We start from the raw sequence: 18,651 nt of genomic DNA on the forward strand, positions 1-18,651 counted from the left end.
CACAGCTTCATGTCATCACATCGACATCAGACATCCATCACTATGGCACACCAGGTTTTTGAAACCAGCAAAACAACAAAATTGCCATTCACGACCCATCGTCTAAACCTTTTGTCTAGGTAACACATTGTCTATACTGTGCATCCCGAAACCCAGCAGCATAAAGCCAGGTCGATCCCATACCCATCAAATCATAATCGTTAACATGTCTCACTCAATCCACCCATATTCCAAAATGCTTTTTCGCATGTCTACAACTGTGTCAGAAGACCCTGGCTCTCCAAAAGCAGGACAATCTGGTGGACGGCTGTCCTGACGTTGGTAGTCGACAGGTCGACAGTCAGGTCAGCGTTGGCGGGCACCTCATACGGGTCGTCGACACCAGTGAAACCCTTGATCTCACCGGCGCGCGCCTTGGCGTATACACCCCGCTTGTCGGTCTTCTCCGCATGCTCGAGCGGGGTAGAAACGTGGATCAGGTAGAAGGATCCGTATCGCTCTACAGTCTGGCGGGCTGCCTTTCTTGAGTCCTCGAAAGGAGCAATGGGCGCAACGATGGCTGCCGCACCAGCCTTGGTGAGCTCGGCGGCTACGAAGGAGATGCGGGCAATGTTCTTGTCGCGGTCGGATCGGCTGAAGCCCAGCTCGCTGGAGAGCTCACTGCGGATGGTGTCACCGAGGAGGAGCGAGACGGAGCGACCGCCCTGCTGGTTGAGGGTAACGTTGAGAGCGCGTGCGATAGCGTCCTTGCCGGAGTTCTGGTAACCTGTCAGGAAGACAGTGAAACCCTGTTGGCTGCGAGGGGGGTGGGATTCGCGAAGGACGCGAACGACTTCGGGGTATGAGAACCATTCGGGGATCTCCTGGCCGGTTCGGAGGCGCTTGCGGAGCTCTGTTCAAAATGTTAGTTTCCAACCCCTAAGTGAAGGCAATGCAATTGACGTACCAGTTCCGGAGATGTCGAGGGTCTTGATGCCCTGCTCAACCTCGTTCTTGGGCTTGTACTCGTCCGAGTCGGGAAGGTAGGTCATCTGGAGGAAGGGAACAACCTCGATGCCGAGCTCGTCCCTGTACTTCTCGACGGCGTCCTGGGCGTCGTATGGACCGTAGAAGTCGACACCCTTGGAGTTCTTGCCCGGGCCAGCGTGGTCACGGCCGACAATGAAGTGGGTGGCACCATGGTTCTTGCGGATGATGGCGTGCCAGATGGCCTCACGGGGACCAGCCATGCGCATAGCCAGAGGCAGAAGAGCAAGGACGGCCATGCCGTTGGGGTAGCGGGGCATCAGCGCCTGGTAGACACGGACACGGGTGAAGTGGTCAATGTCACCGGGCTTGGTCAGGCCGACAACGGGGTGGATGAGGACGTTGGCCTGGCGGGCGCGGGCAGCGCGGACGGTGAGCTCACGGTGAGCGCGGTGCATGGGGTTCCTCGTCTGGAAAGCGACGACCTTGGACCAGCCAAGCTTGTCGAAGTGCAGACGCAGCTCCGCGGGGGTGTATCGGAGGCCGACATAGTCGTAGTGCTCCAGGCGGTCGATGGCCTCGAGCTTGCCGCCGACGTAGTACTCCTTGACCGTCTCGTAGAGGTACTTGATGGCGGGGTGTGCTACGTCGTTGTCCTTGTCGAAGACCTCGCGGGCCTCCTTCTCCTTGTCCGGCTGGTAGACATCGTCGACGGTGATGATGGCCAGGTTGCGGTCGTCGCGGAAGTCGCGCAGGGCGATGCGGGCGCCTTGCTTGACGCCGACCTCATCGATGGTCTGTTTCGAGATGTCGAGTGTGATGGGAATGGAGAAGAGGTTGCCGTCGGCGAGACGGTTGTCGGACACTACGCCGTCGTAGTCCTTCTGGTTCATGAAACCTGCATCATGCTGTCAGGGGCCGTGCTGCTGCAAACATCGCAAACACGAGGGGCGCCTTCGCTGCCCCTCGCCTAGCGCTGCGGGATGACGACTTACCCTCCAGAGGTGAAAAACCTCCGTTTAGGATGAGCTCCAAGTCGCAGAGCTGCCTCTCGGACAGAACAATAGCCGGAAGCTTCTCAGCCTCCTCGAACAGTTCCTTGCGTCGGGGCGCATCGCGTGCGATCAGGTCCTTGAGGACGCCGCCTGTTGTCCCCTCCGTCAGCATTCGTGACCAACTCCAGCGACTCTGTTGATCAACTCACCATGGGGTGCGTTCGCCATGTCTAAAGAATATGTGAGGAATATAGAATCCGGTGGTGGATCTGGTCAGGTATTTCGGCGAAGACTTGATGTCGTTCCTGACTATACAAGACTGGCTTCGCGAAGGAGGTTTTGGGTCACTCAGACAGAAAGATGCGCGACTAAGGACTACAAGGCGGGACGGGTGGAAAGGGCTTTTTATTCCCCGGGTTCTACGGACACTTCAGGCGCCATATCCCCGATTGTTGACCATAGGCTTCTCTGGATTTTCTCTGCTTGCAGAGACTAGGGCACAAAGCGGGTTGTTGTATGGGTCGGCAGATCTTGGAAGCGATTGCGCAATTGCACGCGATAGTTAGAGCCTGTCTCACCCGGCTTTTCGTTGGGCGACGCGACCACAGTGACGTGAGCGGAGCGGAGAAGGAGCACCATGTCCTGCAGTTTGTGTTGCGCTTTAGCGATTTTCAGGAACACCTCACGTATATGACAGGTCTAGCGCAATGCTGGAAATTCGTTTGATTCATGCCGGAGCATCATTGGCTCCTGCGTCGGTGGTATCTCGGCCCCGTATATACATAATCGGATGCGACTGCCGCAAACCCCATTCTTTCGTGACCCAAACCCCATGCTATGCCATGTCCCATAAATAACCCAAACGCCCATGCTAATGCGGTACAACAAGTAGGAATCAAGACATCCTATATCACCCTAAACGTTCAAAGAGACTTGTTGCAGCTTGTTGGCTAGGTCCTCGTTTTGCTGCTTCATCGCCTGCTCTTGGAGGAACTGGGCATATCGTGACTTGGGGTTGTGGATGCCGCACTCGGACTTGTTCTTGCCCTTCCAGCGTCCTGCTCGCTCGTCCTCTCCGGCAGCTACTGGCTGTGTAGAGTGCCAGTCACCGACACTCTTGTAACCCTGGTTGAGAAGGTCGTTGTATGGGACGTCGTTGGCGTCGACGTACTCCTTGACCTGGGCGAAGTTCCAGTTGGCGAGAGGGTTGATCTTGATGAGGCCGGCCTCGTCCACCTCGATGATGTCCAGATCTCCACGCTTGCCACCTTGGCTACGTCGGCGACCAGTCAAGACAGCCTTGACCTGAAGTTCAGAGTAGGCACGCTCAGCAGGCTCCACCTTGGCAACGTAGTCGTAAAGTTCGTCGTTGGTGTCCCACAGCTTGTCACCGTGCTTGGCAGTGAAGTCGTTGACGTTGTCGCAGCCAGCAGGCTTGTAGACGTGTACCGGTGTTCCGTATCGCCTCCTTACCCGGTCAACAAGGGCATAGGTTTCGTCGAAGTGGTAGAGAGTGTCTAGGAAGATCAAGTCGATGTTGTGCTTCAAAGGTCCATCGAGCTTCGAAAGCATGTCCACTGTGACCAGGCCAGTAAGACCAAAGGCTGTGGTCTGGAATAGTCCAGGCAGAGATGTGATGCACCATCGGAGGATGTCTACTCCAAGTTAGTTCAGGAAATTTTCAGGAGTAAAGTGCTATCACGTACCTTGCGGCTCAAGCTTCTGGAGCTGGGCGTTGATGAACTTCAAATGAGGCTTCGTGAAGTAGATCTCAGGTAGGCTCTCCTGACTGGATTCGGCTGAAGCATAGCCAGACTCCTCGCGAAGTGTAGGCTGCTTGTAGGCGTCAACCTTTGCGAACAATGGTGACGACATCTTCAAGATGGTGTGGCGGAAGTTTGGGGTATGGCAGGCACGTGCGGAGAAGCCAGAAGGAGTATGTCTTTGTGGGTTGGTGTCTAAATGGAGGCTTCCCAGGAGAAACTACTATTATCAATCGTTTGAGTCTGGAGGTGGGAAGAGGGAGAGCGACCACGGCCTGGAGTATATATTGGGCGCCGCCATCGGGATCGCTTTGTAACCATCTCCGCAAGGTGCGATAGCTGGGGGTGAAGACGTGCGATCACGCAATTCGCGCTAGTACATGGTGGAGCAAAACTCTTCCTGCCAGCCTTATGTAAGGCAGTCTCGCCAATCATTCGGCGGCAGTAGACGTTTTGCTACTTCTGAGGCTCGGACGACGTCTATGCTCATGCACTCCGCGGCTGTGCGTTGGTTGGAAATCGCCCGATGGTTTGAGGTTTTGTCATCAACGTCATCCCGTGGACGATTACCGAACAATGCGAATGGCTGAAGTCATGGTGATCTGGCTCTGGCTGACGGACTAGACGGACGGACGGACTGCCTAATGGTGGGCTGAGGAATGCCATGTTGTCTCATCTTGACTTTCTCTTGATGTTTGCCTCTGTTGACAGTATGGAGTTGGTGGAGTGCCCCGGCCCATCGGCAAGCGCCGGGCGATCGCGTCCGGGGCTTCGCCCAGAAGACTTGTAACACGCATCAGGATTTACTGTAAAACCATCGGTTAGTGTGAGTCGTTGTGGAACGTCAGGTATATTTACCTATAGCTGTCCATGCTTGAGGCTGAACAATTTTTCTAGCCTCCTGCACGACTCGGTGCACCTTATACTCATGGGGCGCGAGAACCGTCGTCCTGATTCTTGAATCTGCAGCAAGCATGCGCCTTTCTGTGGGTAATCATGTCGCGCGATTCTTGCCTGGGCGCTTCGTGATAATCCTATGTCGTGTTGTCGGTGCTGTTGTTGTCGTGAATGGTGGCGGATGTCACGGCGGGGTCGAAGGTCGCTTGTCGCACTAAATGGCCGCGGCTAACCGGCATGGTCTACAACTCTATATCAATTGGATGGAGTTTATTGCCGCAATCAACAAGTCGTTCTTAACTTTTGTGCAAGCATCATGCCCGAATTTAATGGCTACTCCTGTGGATGCGCGAAGATTGAGAACGTACCCCGAAACCATGCGAATGGTAGCAACGATGTACTGGTGAGCTTCAACACTGTCGCGCAACTTCGGCAGCTAGGGCAGTACTTAGATATGCATCAACACCACAACCACGTTCATTGGAACGAACAACTCTCACTGTCTTTCTATCAAGGTAGATTGCAGAGACTGGTAACATTTTCATCAGTCTACTCTTCCATACCATCCAACAAGGCAATCTTCCCTCTCCACAACTCCTTCGCATTCCCCCAAAACACCTTCTCCTTCTCCTCAAACCTTAATTCTCCCGCCCATGCCAACCCATCAATATTAGCATCCACATCCCAAAACCCGATGCCATACGGATAATCCGTCCCAAACACCATCTGACTAACTGGAATACCCATTCCTTCCGTCAGCCCTTTGACCTGATTTGGCCAGACTGGTCCTGCACTATCGTACCAAAAGCGTGTTTTGTAGGCTTCCCTTGCTGCGGTCGAGATGTTGGGGAAGCCGAGAAGGAAACGCTCGGAGATATCGGGGAAAGCGCCTGCGCCGTGGGATATGCGGTAGTGGAGGGACGGGAACTTGAGGAATGTGGATGAGGCTGTTAGACTCGAGATGGCGCGCGCAGTTTCGAAGTAGAATTCTCCGAGACCGGAGCGAAGAGGTGCTGTGGCATGTTGTCAGCTCGCTCTAGCTCTTGGTCGTTTGGGGGACCGGGTTTGGGAAAAGAGAACTCACATGGTCGAGAATTTATCAATCGGCCATCGTCGAGCTTGATAATGGGCTCTGTTGGATGCACAAAGACGACCTCCCTCCCATCGCTTCCCATCTTTGCGGATCTCTCTTGTAGGTACTCCCACAATGGATCGAAAGTCTCGTCTCCCGGGTACATCCCCTCGTGGTTTGTTAGCACACCAACACCCACTGGCTGTTTCCCCACCATTCCAAACACGCGCTTCAACTCCGTAATCGATTCTTCCACATGTGGTAACGGCATAATGGCCAACCAACTAAATCTCTCTGGATAGATCCTGCAAAGTTCTGCTGTAAAGGAGTTGAGTAAACGCGCAAGGGCAACTGTCTTCTTCTTTCTCAGCTCTTCGTCTCTTTCAGTCAAGAAGGCGTTGGCCTGGGGTGTGGACACGCAGAGTACAGAATGAGCGATGTGGTGTTCACTCATGAATATGAGGTGGGACGATACGTTCCAAGACGGCGTTGCGCGGCCTGCAGCGTTCAATTCGAGGGCTCGGAACCAGTCTGGGATGGGGCTATAAGATTTGTCAGTACATCGGCACACAAACGTGCGTCTTTGACACTGTGTTGTGTAGCATTTGAGCTTACTGTGTATGCGTATCGACCCTCTTTGAGGTCGAGAAGTCAAATTCCTTCACATTCACCATGCTACTCGCTAGCGAAGCGATGCTCGCAATAGCTTCTTTGGCAAAAGGCAATACTGTTAGGTCGATACCATCTTTGTATGCTTCATATTGTATCTGCATCCATAGTTTGTTCTCGTCATGTTGTGTACCATTCGAGGGCGTTGAGTATGGCTTGCCGTAGGGATACGCCTTTGTCACGTTAGTATGTCTTGTTCAGTGACAGCATTGTAGCGCCAGATAGCTCTTCTTTCACTTAAAAGCACTCACCATTCTTTCACTAGACGACATTCTGATATGAGGGAAGACGGTGACGATGCTTGCAGCTGTGGTTAGAGTTGAGATGTAGACTGCTCCACATGTCAGTAAAGATAAAGAAGGGATTCGCATGTTTGACAGCTGTAGCTCACTCACAGTCTCGCAAGCACGAAGCGAAATATGGTTCATGTATTCTTGTAGAGTGAACTAATCGTTGTTGTTGTTGTTGCTGTTGGCCCAGTGAGTTAGCTGCAGGTACTTAGCATGCGCATGTGCGGGGAGCCGCCACTTGCGGAAGTCGCACCTACCTAGGTACCTTGTCACTTCCTACCTGTAAGCTGCATGTATTCCAACTGCACTTATTACTAGATACATTAGTTTAGCAGCTTCAATGACATTTCGGACTTATTCACGCATCAGACAGACTTCACCCAGGGGACGCGCATACATCCGAAACCTTACACAAATACATCTAAGAAAAGCACTTCCGTTCCACAACCTACATCTAGCTACCTTAAATTTCTCAATCATGCAACCTCGGCAGTAGTAATAGCACTCTGATACTTCAAGTCCAACTGCGGCGCCTCCACACCCTTTCCAGGAATATCACCAAGCCCCGCGGGCTCCACATAGTCTTCTTCCTTATACCCATTAACCTTCAGCCTCAACTTCCTACTCTCGGCGTAAACTACCCTGCGCATTCGGTTGGTGCTTCCAAGCGGTTGGTGCTCCTTCAATCCATGCCAGCTGTTCACCGTGATGCGATCATCCCACCACGTCCTAAACTCAGGTAGCCACGAGTCCTGCGGCGGGAACTCAATGGTAGCGATTTGTTCAAATGGATATTTCTTGGGGTCCCATTCGATGCCAATGTCGTCGACGGGCTGTTCGGTGAGGTCCTGCAAGAGTTGCGCGCAGAAGCTGTAGGTTATAGTGTTGTTGAGGTGGTGTGTGCGAAGGGTCTGCGAGAGGATATTGATGGGGTCTGAGTCTTTGACTTCGGTGTTCTCAAGGTCCTTTTGGAACTTGCTATTGGGGAAGACACCGTATTTGGCTATGTAGGCTCCGTGGCGGTAGGCTGATTGTGAGTACTCGGGCATAGCAACCATGTGTTGTTTCGGCAGTTGTCCGCCGAGTGTTGCTACGTCGGCATCAACGCGTTTGCTCTGCTCGTCTGCAAAGGTAGGCAAGTCGTTCCAGTTTCGCTCCAGTGCGTCTGCAATATCGTATGTGGTTTGGGGATCACGCAGCTCCAATACCGGGTAGTTGTTGAAGGTCCAGTCTTGCGTCTTCTTGTCTTCTCCCCATAACTTCTCGCCCTCGATACCAAAGACCTTCATGCCAATGCCGCGTGGCGCTGCCAGGTTGTCGGGCAAGATCTTGGGCGTTAGAGACGAGTACCGCATGATTACATCGTAGGTACCGGGCTTTGCGAACATTCCTTGGGCGAGATGTTTAGGTAGATTGTCGTGCACCGTGAATTTGCCCATAACGCACTACCCATGCTATCAGTAACGTTTATCTCGAGAAGCCTCAGGAAATACTTACACCCTGAGTCTTCAAATGCGTGCCCCTCAAACAATGCATATGCTCATTGAAGTTCATCATCTGGAAACGATTGAACTGAGCAGAAACCTCCTTGATCTTCTCTTGCTCATCGTCTGGAATGTTCTCAACACCTGGCGCATCCCATTTGATGTATTCACCAGTAGCCTTCTTGTCTTGCCCACCAGCTTTGACGGTGCCGCTCGGTACTTTGCCATTGTGGATATTTTGAATTTGGTGGTACCCCATAGGGCATGTTTCGATCTTAGTTCCACTCATGCTGATGAATTGCTGGTTATGTGTGTAGGTACTCCTTGCTTCGCCGCATGCTGCTACATGGACGGTGGCCTTCTTAAGGCACCAACACAGTCCCCGTGGTCACCCCGCAACTGCATCTAGCTTCCGCCTCGCCGACATCTGCTCTTCTCCATGTTTCATTCCGGGTACGATAGCTCAAGATAATGCGGGGTAGCGCGTCAATGATTCCAGTTCTTCGAGATGCACGCGTGCGATGGGTGGTCGGAAGCTGCTCCGGGAGACCCTTTCCCGCCTGCGTCTTCGATCTAGTCCGCCTCAACTGACCAATGATTAAAACTGGATTGAAGATCAGGTCTCGAACGCATCTTTCCAGTCCATGATTTGGAAGCGTCATGATCTGTCTCGAGCGAATCGAACTACTTCTGCAAGGCGCTCTCTGCGAACACGAAACACTAGAAGCGCGGACGCTTGCAAGCACTCGCTGTCAAGCGTCCGTTGCTGTACGTAGGTTTACTTTTTGCATACCCAGGTGTCTAGTCCTTATAGGCCAGAGCAATCGCAAAGCAAGTAGCGCGTTATCTTTCACCAGCTACCACATCCTCCTCCCCAAACCCCCAAAACCCTCCTGCACAACCTTCCTCCCAGCCAGCTCATTCGCAAACTCCAATTTCCTTTGCAACCCCCACTCCTCATGCTCATTAACCGCAAAAAGCATCCCCGCAATAAAAGTATCCCCAGCCCCAATCGTATCCACAACCCTTGCCCCATCCTTCCCATCTGCCTGCCACGCCTTGACATCCGCCCAAACCTCCTCACCCCCCTTTTCAACCGCCGTAGCACCTCCAGAACCCCATGTGCAACACAGTAGAGCCCCATCTCTCGTCTCATCGCGTTTGGCTTCGAGAAAGCTTCTCGCATCCTCATACCCATTCTTCACGGCCCACAGTTTCGAGTAAAACACTACATCTCCGTACTGCGCCACCTCAGCCATGCCCGTCCGCTCAGGCTTCTCGCACTCGACGCTAATTTTGAAATGAGGGTATGTTTCGCGGAGGAAGCGGACACAATGCAGTGTGATCTCTGGGACACGGCCTTCGAAATGGAACCACGCTTTCTTCCATGTCTGTCCCTGTTGTGTAGTGAATTTACAGACTTGATGGATAAATTCTTCGGCTTGCATCTCGGGGAGCTGGTTGATGCTGACGATTGTGCGTGAACGGTTCTCTTCGCTTTGGATGATGTAGCTTGACGCGGCTTCTTGGTGCTGGTTGCGGAAGAGGCTTACGTCGGATATGTTTACCCCAGGAAGCGATATAGATATGAATTGAGAAGCTGCGGATTGCTCTTCAGGAAGTACAGCCAGCAGATGCAGATTCGTGGGGTTGAGACGTGCTCCTTCAGGGTCATGTCGTTGTAGCTGCGATAACACCTCTAGACTGTTTGCCGTATTTCCTCCTCTTCTTCGCGTGAGAGCTTTGGCGCGTAGTTTCTCATCTTCTATGGGGAAGTGTGGGACTCTGAACACTCGAAATTTAGTAAGCTTTTGGGTTTGGGGGTTGTCGCGGAGTGTTGATACATACGTCAATATGGTGTCGATGTAGACGGCACCAACGCATACAATGTGATTTTGGGTATCTCCAGACATGTTTCAATGCGTGGAGCGGTATGCGCGAATGATTATGGTGTTGGCGGCAAGTGGAGAAGTGTCAAATATGATAACCTTGAAAGTTTGATAATGTGGAGCTGGGGTGTTGAAGGTTACGTCAAGTTGGCGCGCCGTCACATGTCCGTCAAACGAAAAACACAACCTTGAACAGTGTTACCAGATGGTCGGTTAGCTAAGAAATTCGTTTTTAAGGGATGTGAGCCCAAAAAATCAAGTGATATTCAGAATCTTCTACACTACCACCATCTTACCTCTGGCTATCCAGGCCTTGCAGCCCCATAGCCTCTTTGGTAGCATCCGTTTTCTCGGCCTCACCCTTCTCCCTGAGTGCTACCTTCTCTACCTCATCGAAAGCCTTGAGTGCATCGCCATACTGTTCGAAAACACCCTTCCTATAGCCTTCACAGATCTTCTTGACAAAGCCCTCCTCATTCCATCGCGCCTCAAGGAAATCCTCAAACTTCTCCTGTGGAGACGAACGTTGTACGCCCCAGGCAGCTTTGTAAGCGGCTCCGAGAGCGCAAGCATTTCCTCCAATCTCAAGTTTGTATACACCATCTGAGCCACCAAGAACTTGACCGGCAAGTTCGGCGATGGCGGGGTTCACGGCACCACCGCCAACCATGTAGATTCTGCGGGGTTGTGCGGGAAGGGAGCCCTGGGGTTCGACAAGGGACTGAGAGCGCAGTCTCAATGACAGGAACTGGGATTCGAGGATTGCACGGGCGTCGGCTTGAGGAACGGGCCAAGATTTGTCCTCTGTCTTGCCTTGGGCAGCTTCTGGTGCTATGGGCGAGAGCTGATTATCTTTGGAAAGGAATCGCCATGTTCCTGCCTTGACGTTTGGTACAATTTCTGGTCGGGGGAAGAAGAGACCTAGACGCATAGGATCGGAGGGTTGAGCTTGGCCAAGTGCAGGAGTTGTGAGGGCTGTCTCGTTGAACTTGTCCCAGGACTTGTCGGATGAGCCTGAGGCTTTGTTGATGGCGTCGCGGATGTGCTCGCGTGCTAGACCACCATTCTTGTAGCAGAGCATGAACATGTAGAGGCCTGCTGTGGTGGGGTGGTTCATGAAATGGTATGCTGGGTCGGGCCTATACTGGGGTGTAGACATAAGGAATGTTGTTGAGGTCCCTAGCGAGACGATGGCGTCGGACGCGCGTAGAGGAAGGGCAAGGATGGTCGATGGGTTGTCACCAGTGAACGCAATGACCTGAGCCGACGATGGGAACCCATAGCGCTTGCTGAAGTATGGCGAGACGGTACCGAAGCTTGAGCCACCATCTTCCGGAACACCTCCGAGCTTCTTCTTGAGGTCCTCGACGCCGTCACTCCCTCCAGCTGCGAGCGCAAGAAGATCCTCATGCCAGCGACCATTCTTGATGTCCCACAGGTTGGCTCCGCATACGTCTCCGATATCGATGGGGGCGACTTTGCCGAGAAAGACGGAAGCGAGGAAAGAGGATACGAGGGAGATGCGAGCGGTCGCTTTGTAGGCTTCGGGGTATTTGTCGTGGAAGCGAAGGATCTGAGGGCCACTGAAGCGCTGTATGGTGTTAGCATTGACAAAGTCTTGGAGAGTGCTGGAAACTTACATGATGGGCGCTACTTCCAGTAGCTAGGGCCAGGTTCCTCGGTTCTTGCAGTGTCGCATCAAAAGCTTCGCACTGCTTCTGTGTACTTGCGTCCTGCCAGTTTGGACTGAAGGGGTGGCTGAAGGCACCCTTCCTCTCGCCCTTGGCACCGCCTTCCAGCTGCTCGAGCAGTGTCTTTCCAGCATCCATACTGCCAAGTAGTGTCTCTGCATCTTTGCTCCAGAACACGGTACCATGTTGCATGCCCGCACCCGAGATACCCTGGATCTTGGAGAAGTCGGCACCCTGCTCCTTCAATCGCTGCAGGACAAGATCAATGGCTTCGAGCCACAGGGCGACGGGCGCGAAAACCTCGCCCTCAGCAGGGTTTGTGAGGACACCCTTCTCAATGCCATATTTGGAGAGATCGGCATCGAAATCGACTTTGGCTTCGTGGATAAGTTTGAGATCGGAACCGACGATGATACCTAGAACACGGCAATGTCAGTCCAAGCTGGAAGACCAGATGGTGGGGTAGCTCTAGTGGGGTATTCGCACCTTTGAGTTGCTGAGTGCTCAAATCGAAGCCCAAGAACTGATCAGCCATGGTCGAAGTGTGTCAGTGAGGTTTCGAACTGTGAAGATAATGTTAGGGTGTTATGTTGACGAAACATGGCTAAAATAAGCAGACCATATCTCGTAGTGTTAGAGGTCCCTGCCTCACATCCACGATACGGCTACGGCACACTTACGCAAGACCCACATTGACGGACGCGCTACATCACAGGCAATTTTGCCGGCGGTGCCTGCAGAAGCGCCAGTACTTTGGCGTGGGATTATTGGATGGCGGATAAATTCGTGCCGAGACATCGTGAGTACGGCTGTGACTTTTTGGAGTTGCATCTCGGCCAAACGCCGATGCCATCTAGGGAATTTCGTTAGCGTGGGGAAGTACGAGTCTAGAGCGTGGGCCGGGGTTGAATTCAGGTGATGGATATTCAGAATATATACAAGTGTCCGATGTCTCGCATATGCCGCCGGGTAGTTGCAGTGCCCAACTCCAGAACGCCCAGCTATGCTTGTCTATAGGTGTACACCAATCATTTCCTTCGCCTTGCGTTGCCATCGGTAGTTTCGTGATCGTGGTCGTGGTCGTGGTCATGTTCTGCCTCAGATTTTTGGCTCGCCGCCGCAGTAGAGTCGCCAGGGATGAACTCGTCGAGAAAGTCTGGTGCTTGCGCCGAGTTGGTCACAAAGCGCACGCGCACCTTTTTTACGCCGCGCACATTGACACCGACGCGGTCCCGGATTGCGTTCTCGACGTCGCGTGTCTGGTCAACAGTCCAGGTGCCAGAGACGCCAATCTCGATATCCATGAGGTAGTTCTGGCCAGCTTTGACACCCTGAATCGCTCGCACATTGACTGGCTCTGATGCGGTAGTGACATCCTTGACAGCGTCAGTCGCTGCTTTCCGCACGTTGTCCTTCATCTCCTGGTCTACGCCGACGTCTGCCAGTTCGAGTAGCGCTTGCTTAGTGTTTCCCCAACCAGCTTGGACCACCATGAGCGAGATGACGAGCCCACCGATGGGGTCTAGCCATTTTGCATTGTTGAGGACGTTGGAGCCGGCGATGAGGAGGAGAGCGACGAAGGCAGTAAGGGAGTCGACGCGGTGGTGGTAGGCGTTGGAGGCGAGGACCGTCGATTTGCGCTCTTTGGCGATCTTGAGGGCTGGAATGGTTGTCAGCGGGCGCTTGCTGTGTTGTTACGGGTGTGCTTACTCGCTCTATAGAGCCATTCCTTAATGACGATTGAGCCAGCAGCAAGCCATATAGCATTGATGTTGGGGCCCAAGTCGTCGATGCCGTGGTGGTGGTGGTGTGGTATAAGCCCCCATTGCTCCGCAACCTCAGCGGCTTCGGGGAAGAACTGCTTGCATAGGGCAAGCAGCGCAGTCCAGCCCATGAAGAAGCCGCCTGCGAGCAAGATGCCACTGACACCGAGCGAGCCCAGACTCTCCACCTTTCCATACCCGCTGGGGAAGCGGTCTGTAGGGGGCTTGAGGGACCAGCCGACGGTTGCCAGCGTCATGATGTCGCTCACGAGGTCGGTGAGGCTGTGGATGGCGTCGGCAATGAGTGCTGGCAGGTGTTAGTAGACGTGCATATCGACGCGCCTGACCATCTCACCCTGACTATTGAAGACGTAGCCTCCGAAGCCCTTGCTGACAGCCATGCCCAGGTTGACGTAGAGGCCAATCTTGGTAATGCGCACGCCGGCGTCATTCTTGTTCTTGGACAAGAGGAAGGTGTTGTCGTGGTTATGGTGGTGATGACCGGCGTGGCCTCTTTTCTGCGTGGCGCCCGTCATGGTGGAAGGGGAAAAGAGTGGTTTGCGGTGGACGGTCGTCGACCAGTTGCGGAGAGGCGCTGTATGCGACGGGATGGCGAGGTACTGGGCACCTTTGGTCGTCGTCTGCGTGCACAGGACGCGCAATTTGGGGCGGCAGGTAGGAGGTTTGTAGGCGTGACGTGATAGGACGTGTCGTCGCACCGAGGGTTGCGTAGAGGAGTCGTGGAGTGAGACGCGTGCACGCTGGCTAAACTGGACACGCAGGCCATGTCCATTGCTGCAGGCGGTGCGCAGTAACATGGGATGTGGTGGCAGCCGTTGCGCCTCTCAGTACTGCGGGATGCCTCAATGCCACTCGCTGCGAATACTTCCAAGACAATTTGGAGCCTCTTTCGCGGTTGCTATCGGCCCTCGAGCCTGGCCTCTCATGGCGCCTTTTGCGTCAACACACGGCAATTGTGGGGGCGCCACCATCCGTCCCACTCGCAGACCACCGCACTTTTGATAGCAGGACCAGGAGAACACAATGCCGGTGTATATTTTCAATCTGTAAGCAATCTCATGCTCTACCTGCCACAGGTTAAACAAAGGGATAGTCCAATCAATAATGATGACTTCTACTGCTACGATCACGAACGTTGCCAAATTTAACAACCGCACACTATGTCATTGCAACCTTCATGCATCACTCCCGTGCCGTCGTCAATTTCCTGCAGGGACATGGGCCTGGAGATCCTCCGCCTTGCGCCTCGGGAGCCGCGCGTGTACGTACGAGTTGGGCCAAGCAATGCACACCTAAAGATAATCGTATCGTGATTACGTTGCCAGCGCGCTTGTTTCCTATTCTAGAGAGCTTCTACACAGATTCATAGCCTTGGCTTCGCACTATCGTCACCCACAGGGTCCGTCACGCGAGCCAGTACCCAGTTTACGACGTCGTCCCGGAACACATCTTTATCAGGACTAGGCTCGTCGTGTACTGACAAGGTTAGTGCCAATACCATGGACTGGGTCAGACATATACTTACAGCGATGAAAGTGTCCGGCGTACGATCTGAACTCCTTGTCCTTGACTTGCAAGGCATCGAACAGGCGTTTCGAGGCATGGTAGCTAGTGATGCCATCCTGCTCGCCGTGAGCAATCCAGATCCTCGTTACGCCACCCTCTCCAACATTGTCAGGTATGATGATCTTCCCACTGGACAAAGCATTGGTGCGATCGAGCAATCCCGCAAGCCCCTCGAGTGTGCCGGTATCATGACAGAGCTCGTCTTCATCGAATCGCTTGCAGACCTCTGGGTCTCGCGAGATGAGTTTTGGATCCAGTTTGTTGGTCAACTGACGCTTTGCCATGAGCTTTCCAGCGACCCTACCGAAGAAGACCGTGATGGGTGATGGCTTGGACTTGGGGTCAAAGTCGATGAAGGGCGACTCCAAGAGGAAGCCGCGAATGTGCTTGAGCACCTCCTCTGGACCCTGTGCGGCATAGCAGAGCGTTTCACCGCCACCCATGGAATGCCCCATCATGAAGAGCGGGACAGGGCTCGGGATCAATGTCTTGATGAAGGAGGTAATGTCGTCCAGCACCTGAGTAGTCGGGCCCGTGTCTCCTCGCTCGGCGTGTTTTGCTACAGATCGGCCCCATCCTCTGTGCCTTGTCAGTAGTGAATATTGGAAGCAGTGCACGTGCGCACCTCTGGTCGAACGTATAAACTTCAATGCCTCTAGACGCTAGATGGGGGAAGAAGTCGCCGTACGTGTTGACTTGACCTGTGTCAGAAGGGAGTTATTCATGTAGCTAGATGGCCTCACCGTGCTAGAGGCAACGTTAGTCATGCATTCAGTATTGTGTCCATGGGAGCCGTACGTCTGAGAATCCGTGGATGAACACAAGTCGGGCTTTGGCCGGACCGTCCGTCTGCTCATTGCGTTAATGTCGATCTTATTGCTATGGCTCCACCATACCTTGAATGTCTTCGTATATAGCTGCTTGCCATCAGCCAAAGCATGGGTGCCTTCCTCGACGGACATTGTGCCTGAATCAGGTAAGAGTTGGAGATATCGGAGGTGTTTGTCGGCTGAGCAGTAGAGTCAGTGACGATAGGTCGTGTGTTGGGCAGTGCACGTGCAGATGAGTTCGTGTCAAAGGAGGATGCAGAGCAATTGCTGTCTTATGGTGTTCAGCTCTCCGGTGACAGCCGCGGCTCCCGCACGCGTCATAGCTTGCTTAGTACACGACGCACTCGCACATGTCAAACGCGACAGCTCAGCGTGCGACACGATGGCAGTCAGCCCATTCTCGGAGGCTCATGGCCAATGCCACTTGGCTATATTTGGAGGCCCGAGATGATGCCGATGCCGTGGTGAGGGTGAAGTCAGCTAGCCTTAACGGCTGTCGTCCAAGCTCCCGCCCAGTGGATCATCCTGCATAACGCATTGGACCCCTCTACCTGGTGTCCCCACTTACATTTTCCTCGTGGTAAGATACTTTCTTCTTGCTATGAGCCTTCCTGCCCGTCGACTCTTGTCCCATCACTCATTTCAGCGACGACTCTCCTCGCAGAGAAGCATGCTGAGCAGCATGCCACAAGCTCGCTCAGCAAAAGCGATCCTAAGCCACCAAGAGCGCACCGCGACGGAACCGCGAGAGAACGACCTGCACACGGCCACCGTCGCCAAAGTCACGCCCGTCAACGACCGGATCAAGCGCTTTAAATTCGAAATCAAGGAAAAGGACGGCTTCAACGTATGACGATCTCCATCTCGCTCGCGACATGCGCTGATGGATAAGTCAGTTCCTCCCCGGCCAATGGCTTGATGTCTTTGTGCCCGATGTAGACAAGGCCGGTGGCTTCACCATTACCTCGTCGCCCTCCGAAGCCCTGCCGCGGTCGGATCCCGATTTTGTTCCCTACTTCGAGCTAGCTGTCCAGAAGAGCCCTAATAACCCGCCGGCCGCATGGCTGTGGCAGCCGGCGGAGGAGATACTAGGCAAGGAGGTCACTGTGCGTGTAGGCGGAAGCTTCGTGTGGCCTCCCCCGTGTCTGGACATGAAAAAGATTAAGCGCGCCATCTTCATCGCAGGAGGTGTTGGAATCAAGTGCGTCCAGCTCTGCCGTGACCAAGTCGCACGCCTCGCCCGCTAACACCCCACAGCCCTATGATGTCAATGATGACCTACATAAACCAGAACTACCCGAACCTCGAAGTACGCTTCCTATACTCTACCAAAGTCCCTTCGCGCGAAACCGACCCGAGCGAAGTCCTCTTCCTGCAAGACGTGCTCGACCTGTTCCGCATACCCAGATTCAAGGTGACCAAAGACCGCCTTGAGCTATTCTTTACAGGCACGTGGGACGGGTCCGAGATGGGCACAAATGAAGGTGACTTGATACATCCACTCATGTCTCTGACGCTGCCGCAAATTGACTCGGCTACCGAAGTGCCAGTGTGTGCCTGGACGCATCGCATTGACGATATTGCACTCTCTAGCGCAGTTGGCAACAGGAAGGAAGCCCAATCCACCGTCTTCTATGTCTGCGGGCCCCCAGACATGACCGACGACATGGTGAAGTTTATCAAGGAGCAGGATAATGTCGCTCCAGAGAGAGTGCTGTGCGAGAAGTGGTGGTAATGGAAAGGTTAAGGTAATTTACCATTGGATAGTTCAAGGCGATCAATACTAGGTTTTGCATTCGACAATGATCCCGTCGCAGCGGCAAGCGCTGTTGTATGTACGACGCTCACACCATTAACTCGAATTTACGCGCCCACAAAGACCGTAAATTCCAGACGGCTCGTGATAGTCGAGGGACTGCTCCACTAGACTAGCTCCACATTTCAAAACTCAGTCTGGGAACCATGGCCATCAACGTTATTCGCGCCACACGCTGTTTCCTATCCGCGGGCACTGTACGGCACAGCAAGCGATCGCTTGCGTTGTGCAACCCCGCGATAAGGCCTTCCACTTCATCCGACCTCTTACCTCGAAGTTCTATATTGAATTACCCGATTCGTCGATATTAACCCACATTCCTCGGTACAAGAGCAGGGATGGCGCAAGGAACAAGCCGTCTAGCTCCCGCCTGCAGCGCCGACCTGCAAGTCTGATTCGTCGTCACACCTCACAAGCTGTGTGATCGCGCAGCATGCGCGTGCCACTCAGCGCCTGCGATGGCTCTTTCGCCCCTCAGCTCCCTCACTGGCGTCGGCTAAGATGGGGGCTTACATGGCTGTTAAGAGCGTGAAAGGCCCCGGAGAGCTGGATGCTGATGCTTTTCTTGTACGTCCGGACCTCGAGCACGAACAACGACTGTGTGCGACCATCGGAGGCTTTTGGTAGCATCTCCAGCTATCGACTTTCGGTTAACGACAATTGCGCAACAAGACTGGACGGCGCATTTCAGCCTTATCCCGCAATCGCGATTCGTCCGAGCGCAGCTGAAAGCGCAGCATCACGTGTACGGCAACGCCCACCACCGCACATCACCGTCGAGCGTGACGGCTTCGAACGCCCGTCATGGGTTTTTTCATATCGCGAACATGGCGCCTGCCCAAAATCATCTACTTTCTCATGATTTTTGAACTGCCATTCACCGTGGCCAATCTTGCCCTTTTCGGTATCGCATCGCCAAACCTCTATCGCACCATTTTG

At 53.7% G+C, this 18,651-nt stretch overlaps 8 protein-coding genes across 8 annotated transcripts; 1 reads left to right on the plus strand and 7 right to left on the minus strand.

Annotated features, from left to right (window-relative positions):
• Positions 1-251: 251 nt before the first annotated feature.
• Positions 252-2,189, minus strand: MET3 (Sulfate adenylyltransferase; the record flags this gene model as incomplete). Its single annotated transcript, XM_051438839.1, has 4 exons — positions 252-892; positions 947-1,864; positions 1,962-2,111; positions 2,171-2,189. 4 exons carry the CDS (start codon positions 2,187-2,189, stop codon positions 252-254), a joined length of 1,728 nt encoding a protein of 575 aa, XP_051287502.1.
• Positions 2,190-2,876: 687 nt separating this feature from the next.
• On the minus strand, positions 2,877-3,836 carry J4E90_009321 (uncharacterized protein; the record flags this gene model as incomplete). The annotated part of the gene is made up of 2 exons (XM_051438840.1): positions 2,877-3,616; positions 3,668-3,836. The coding sequence occupies 2 exons, from the start codon at positions 3,834-3,836 to the stop codon at positions 2,877-2,879; spliced, it is 909 nt and encodes a 302-aa protein (XP_051287503.1).
• Positions 3,837-5,170: 1,334 nt separating this feature from the next.
• Positions 5,171-5,964, minus strand: J4E90_009322 (uncharacterized protein; the record flags this gene model as incomplete). The annotated part of the gene is made up of 2 exons (XM_051438841.1): positions 5,171-5,634; positions 5,706-5,964. 2 exons carry the CDS (start codon positions 5,962-5,964, stop codon positions 5,171-5,173), a joined length of 723 nt encoding a protein of 240 aa, XP_051287504.1.
• Positions 5,965-7,128: 1,164 nt separating this feature from the next.
• Positions 7,129-8,425, minus strand: J4E90_009323 (uncharacterized protein; the record flags this gene model as incomplete). The annotated part of the gene is made up of 2 exons (XM_051438842.1): positions 7,129-8,097; positions 8,150-8,425. 2 exons carry the CDS (start codon positions 8,423-8,425, stop codon positions 7,129-7,131), a joined length of 1,245 nt encoding a protein of 414 aa, XP_051287505.1.
• A 1,892-nt stretch (positions 8,426-10,317) lies between these two features.
• On the minus strand, positions 10,318-12,251 carry J4E90_009324 (uncharacterized protein; the record flags this gene model as incomplete). Its single annotated transcript, XM_051438843.1, has 3 exons — positions 10,318-11,616; positions 11,666-12,132; positions 12,203-12,251. The coding sequence occupies 3 exons, from the start codon at positions 12,249-12,251 to the stop codon at positions 10,318-10,320; spliced, it is 1,815 nt and encodes a 604-aa protein (XP_051287506.1).
• A 493-nt stretch (positions 12,252-12,744) lies between these two features.
• On the minus strand, positions 12,745-14,015 carry J4E90_009325 (uncharacterized protein; the record flags this gene model as incomplete). The annotated part of the gene is made up of 3 exons (XM_051438844.1): positions 12,745-13,376; positions 13,427-13,786; positions 13,835-14,015. 3 exons carry the CDS (start codon positions 14,013-14,015, stop codon positions 12,745-12,747), a joined length of 1,173 nt encoding a protein of 390 aa, XP_051287507.1.
• A 945-nt stretch (positions 14,016-14,960) lies between these two features.
• On the minus strand, positions 14,961-16,028 carry J4E90_009326 (uncharacterized protein; the record flags this gene model as incomplete). The annotated part of the gene is made up of 2 exons (XM_051438845.1): positions 14,961-15,645; positions 15,865-16,028. 2 exons carry the CDS (start codon positions 16,026-16,028, stop codon positions 14,961-14,963), a joined length of 849 nt encoding a protein of 282 aa, XP_051287508.1.
• Positions 16,029-16,578: 550 nt separating this feature from the next.
• On the plus strand, positions 16,579-17,631 carry J4E90_009327 (uncharacterized protein; the record flags this gene model as incomplete). The annotated part of the gene is made up of 3 exons (XM_051438846.1): positions 16,579-16,743; positions 16,793-17,097; positions 17,154-17,631. The coding sequence occupies 3 exons, from the start codon at positions 16,579-16,581 to the stop codon at positions 17,629-17,631; spliced, it is 948 nt and encodes a 315-aa protein (XP_051287509.1).
• Between the last annotated feature and the right edge of the window lie 1,020 nt (positions 17,632-18,651).

Source organism: Alternaria incomplexa, assembly GCF_024043165.1.
Source record: "Alternaria incomplexa strain BMP 0042 chromosome Unknown scaffold_15, whole genome shotgun sequence".
Lineage (NCBI taxonomy): Eukaryota > Fungi > Ascomycota > Dothideomycetes > Pleosporales > Pleosporaceae > Alternaria > Alternaria incomplexa.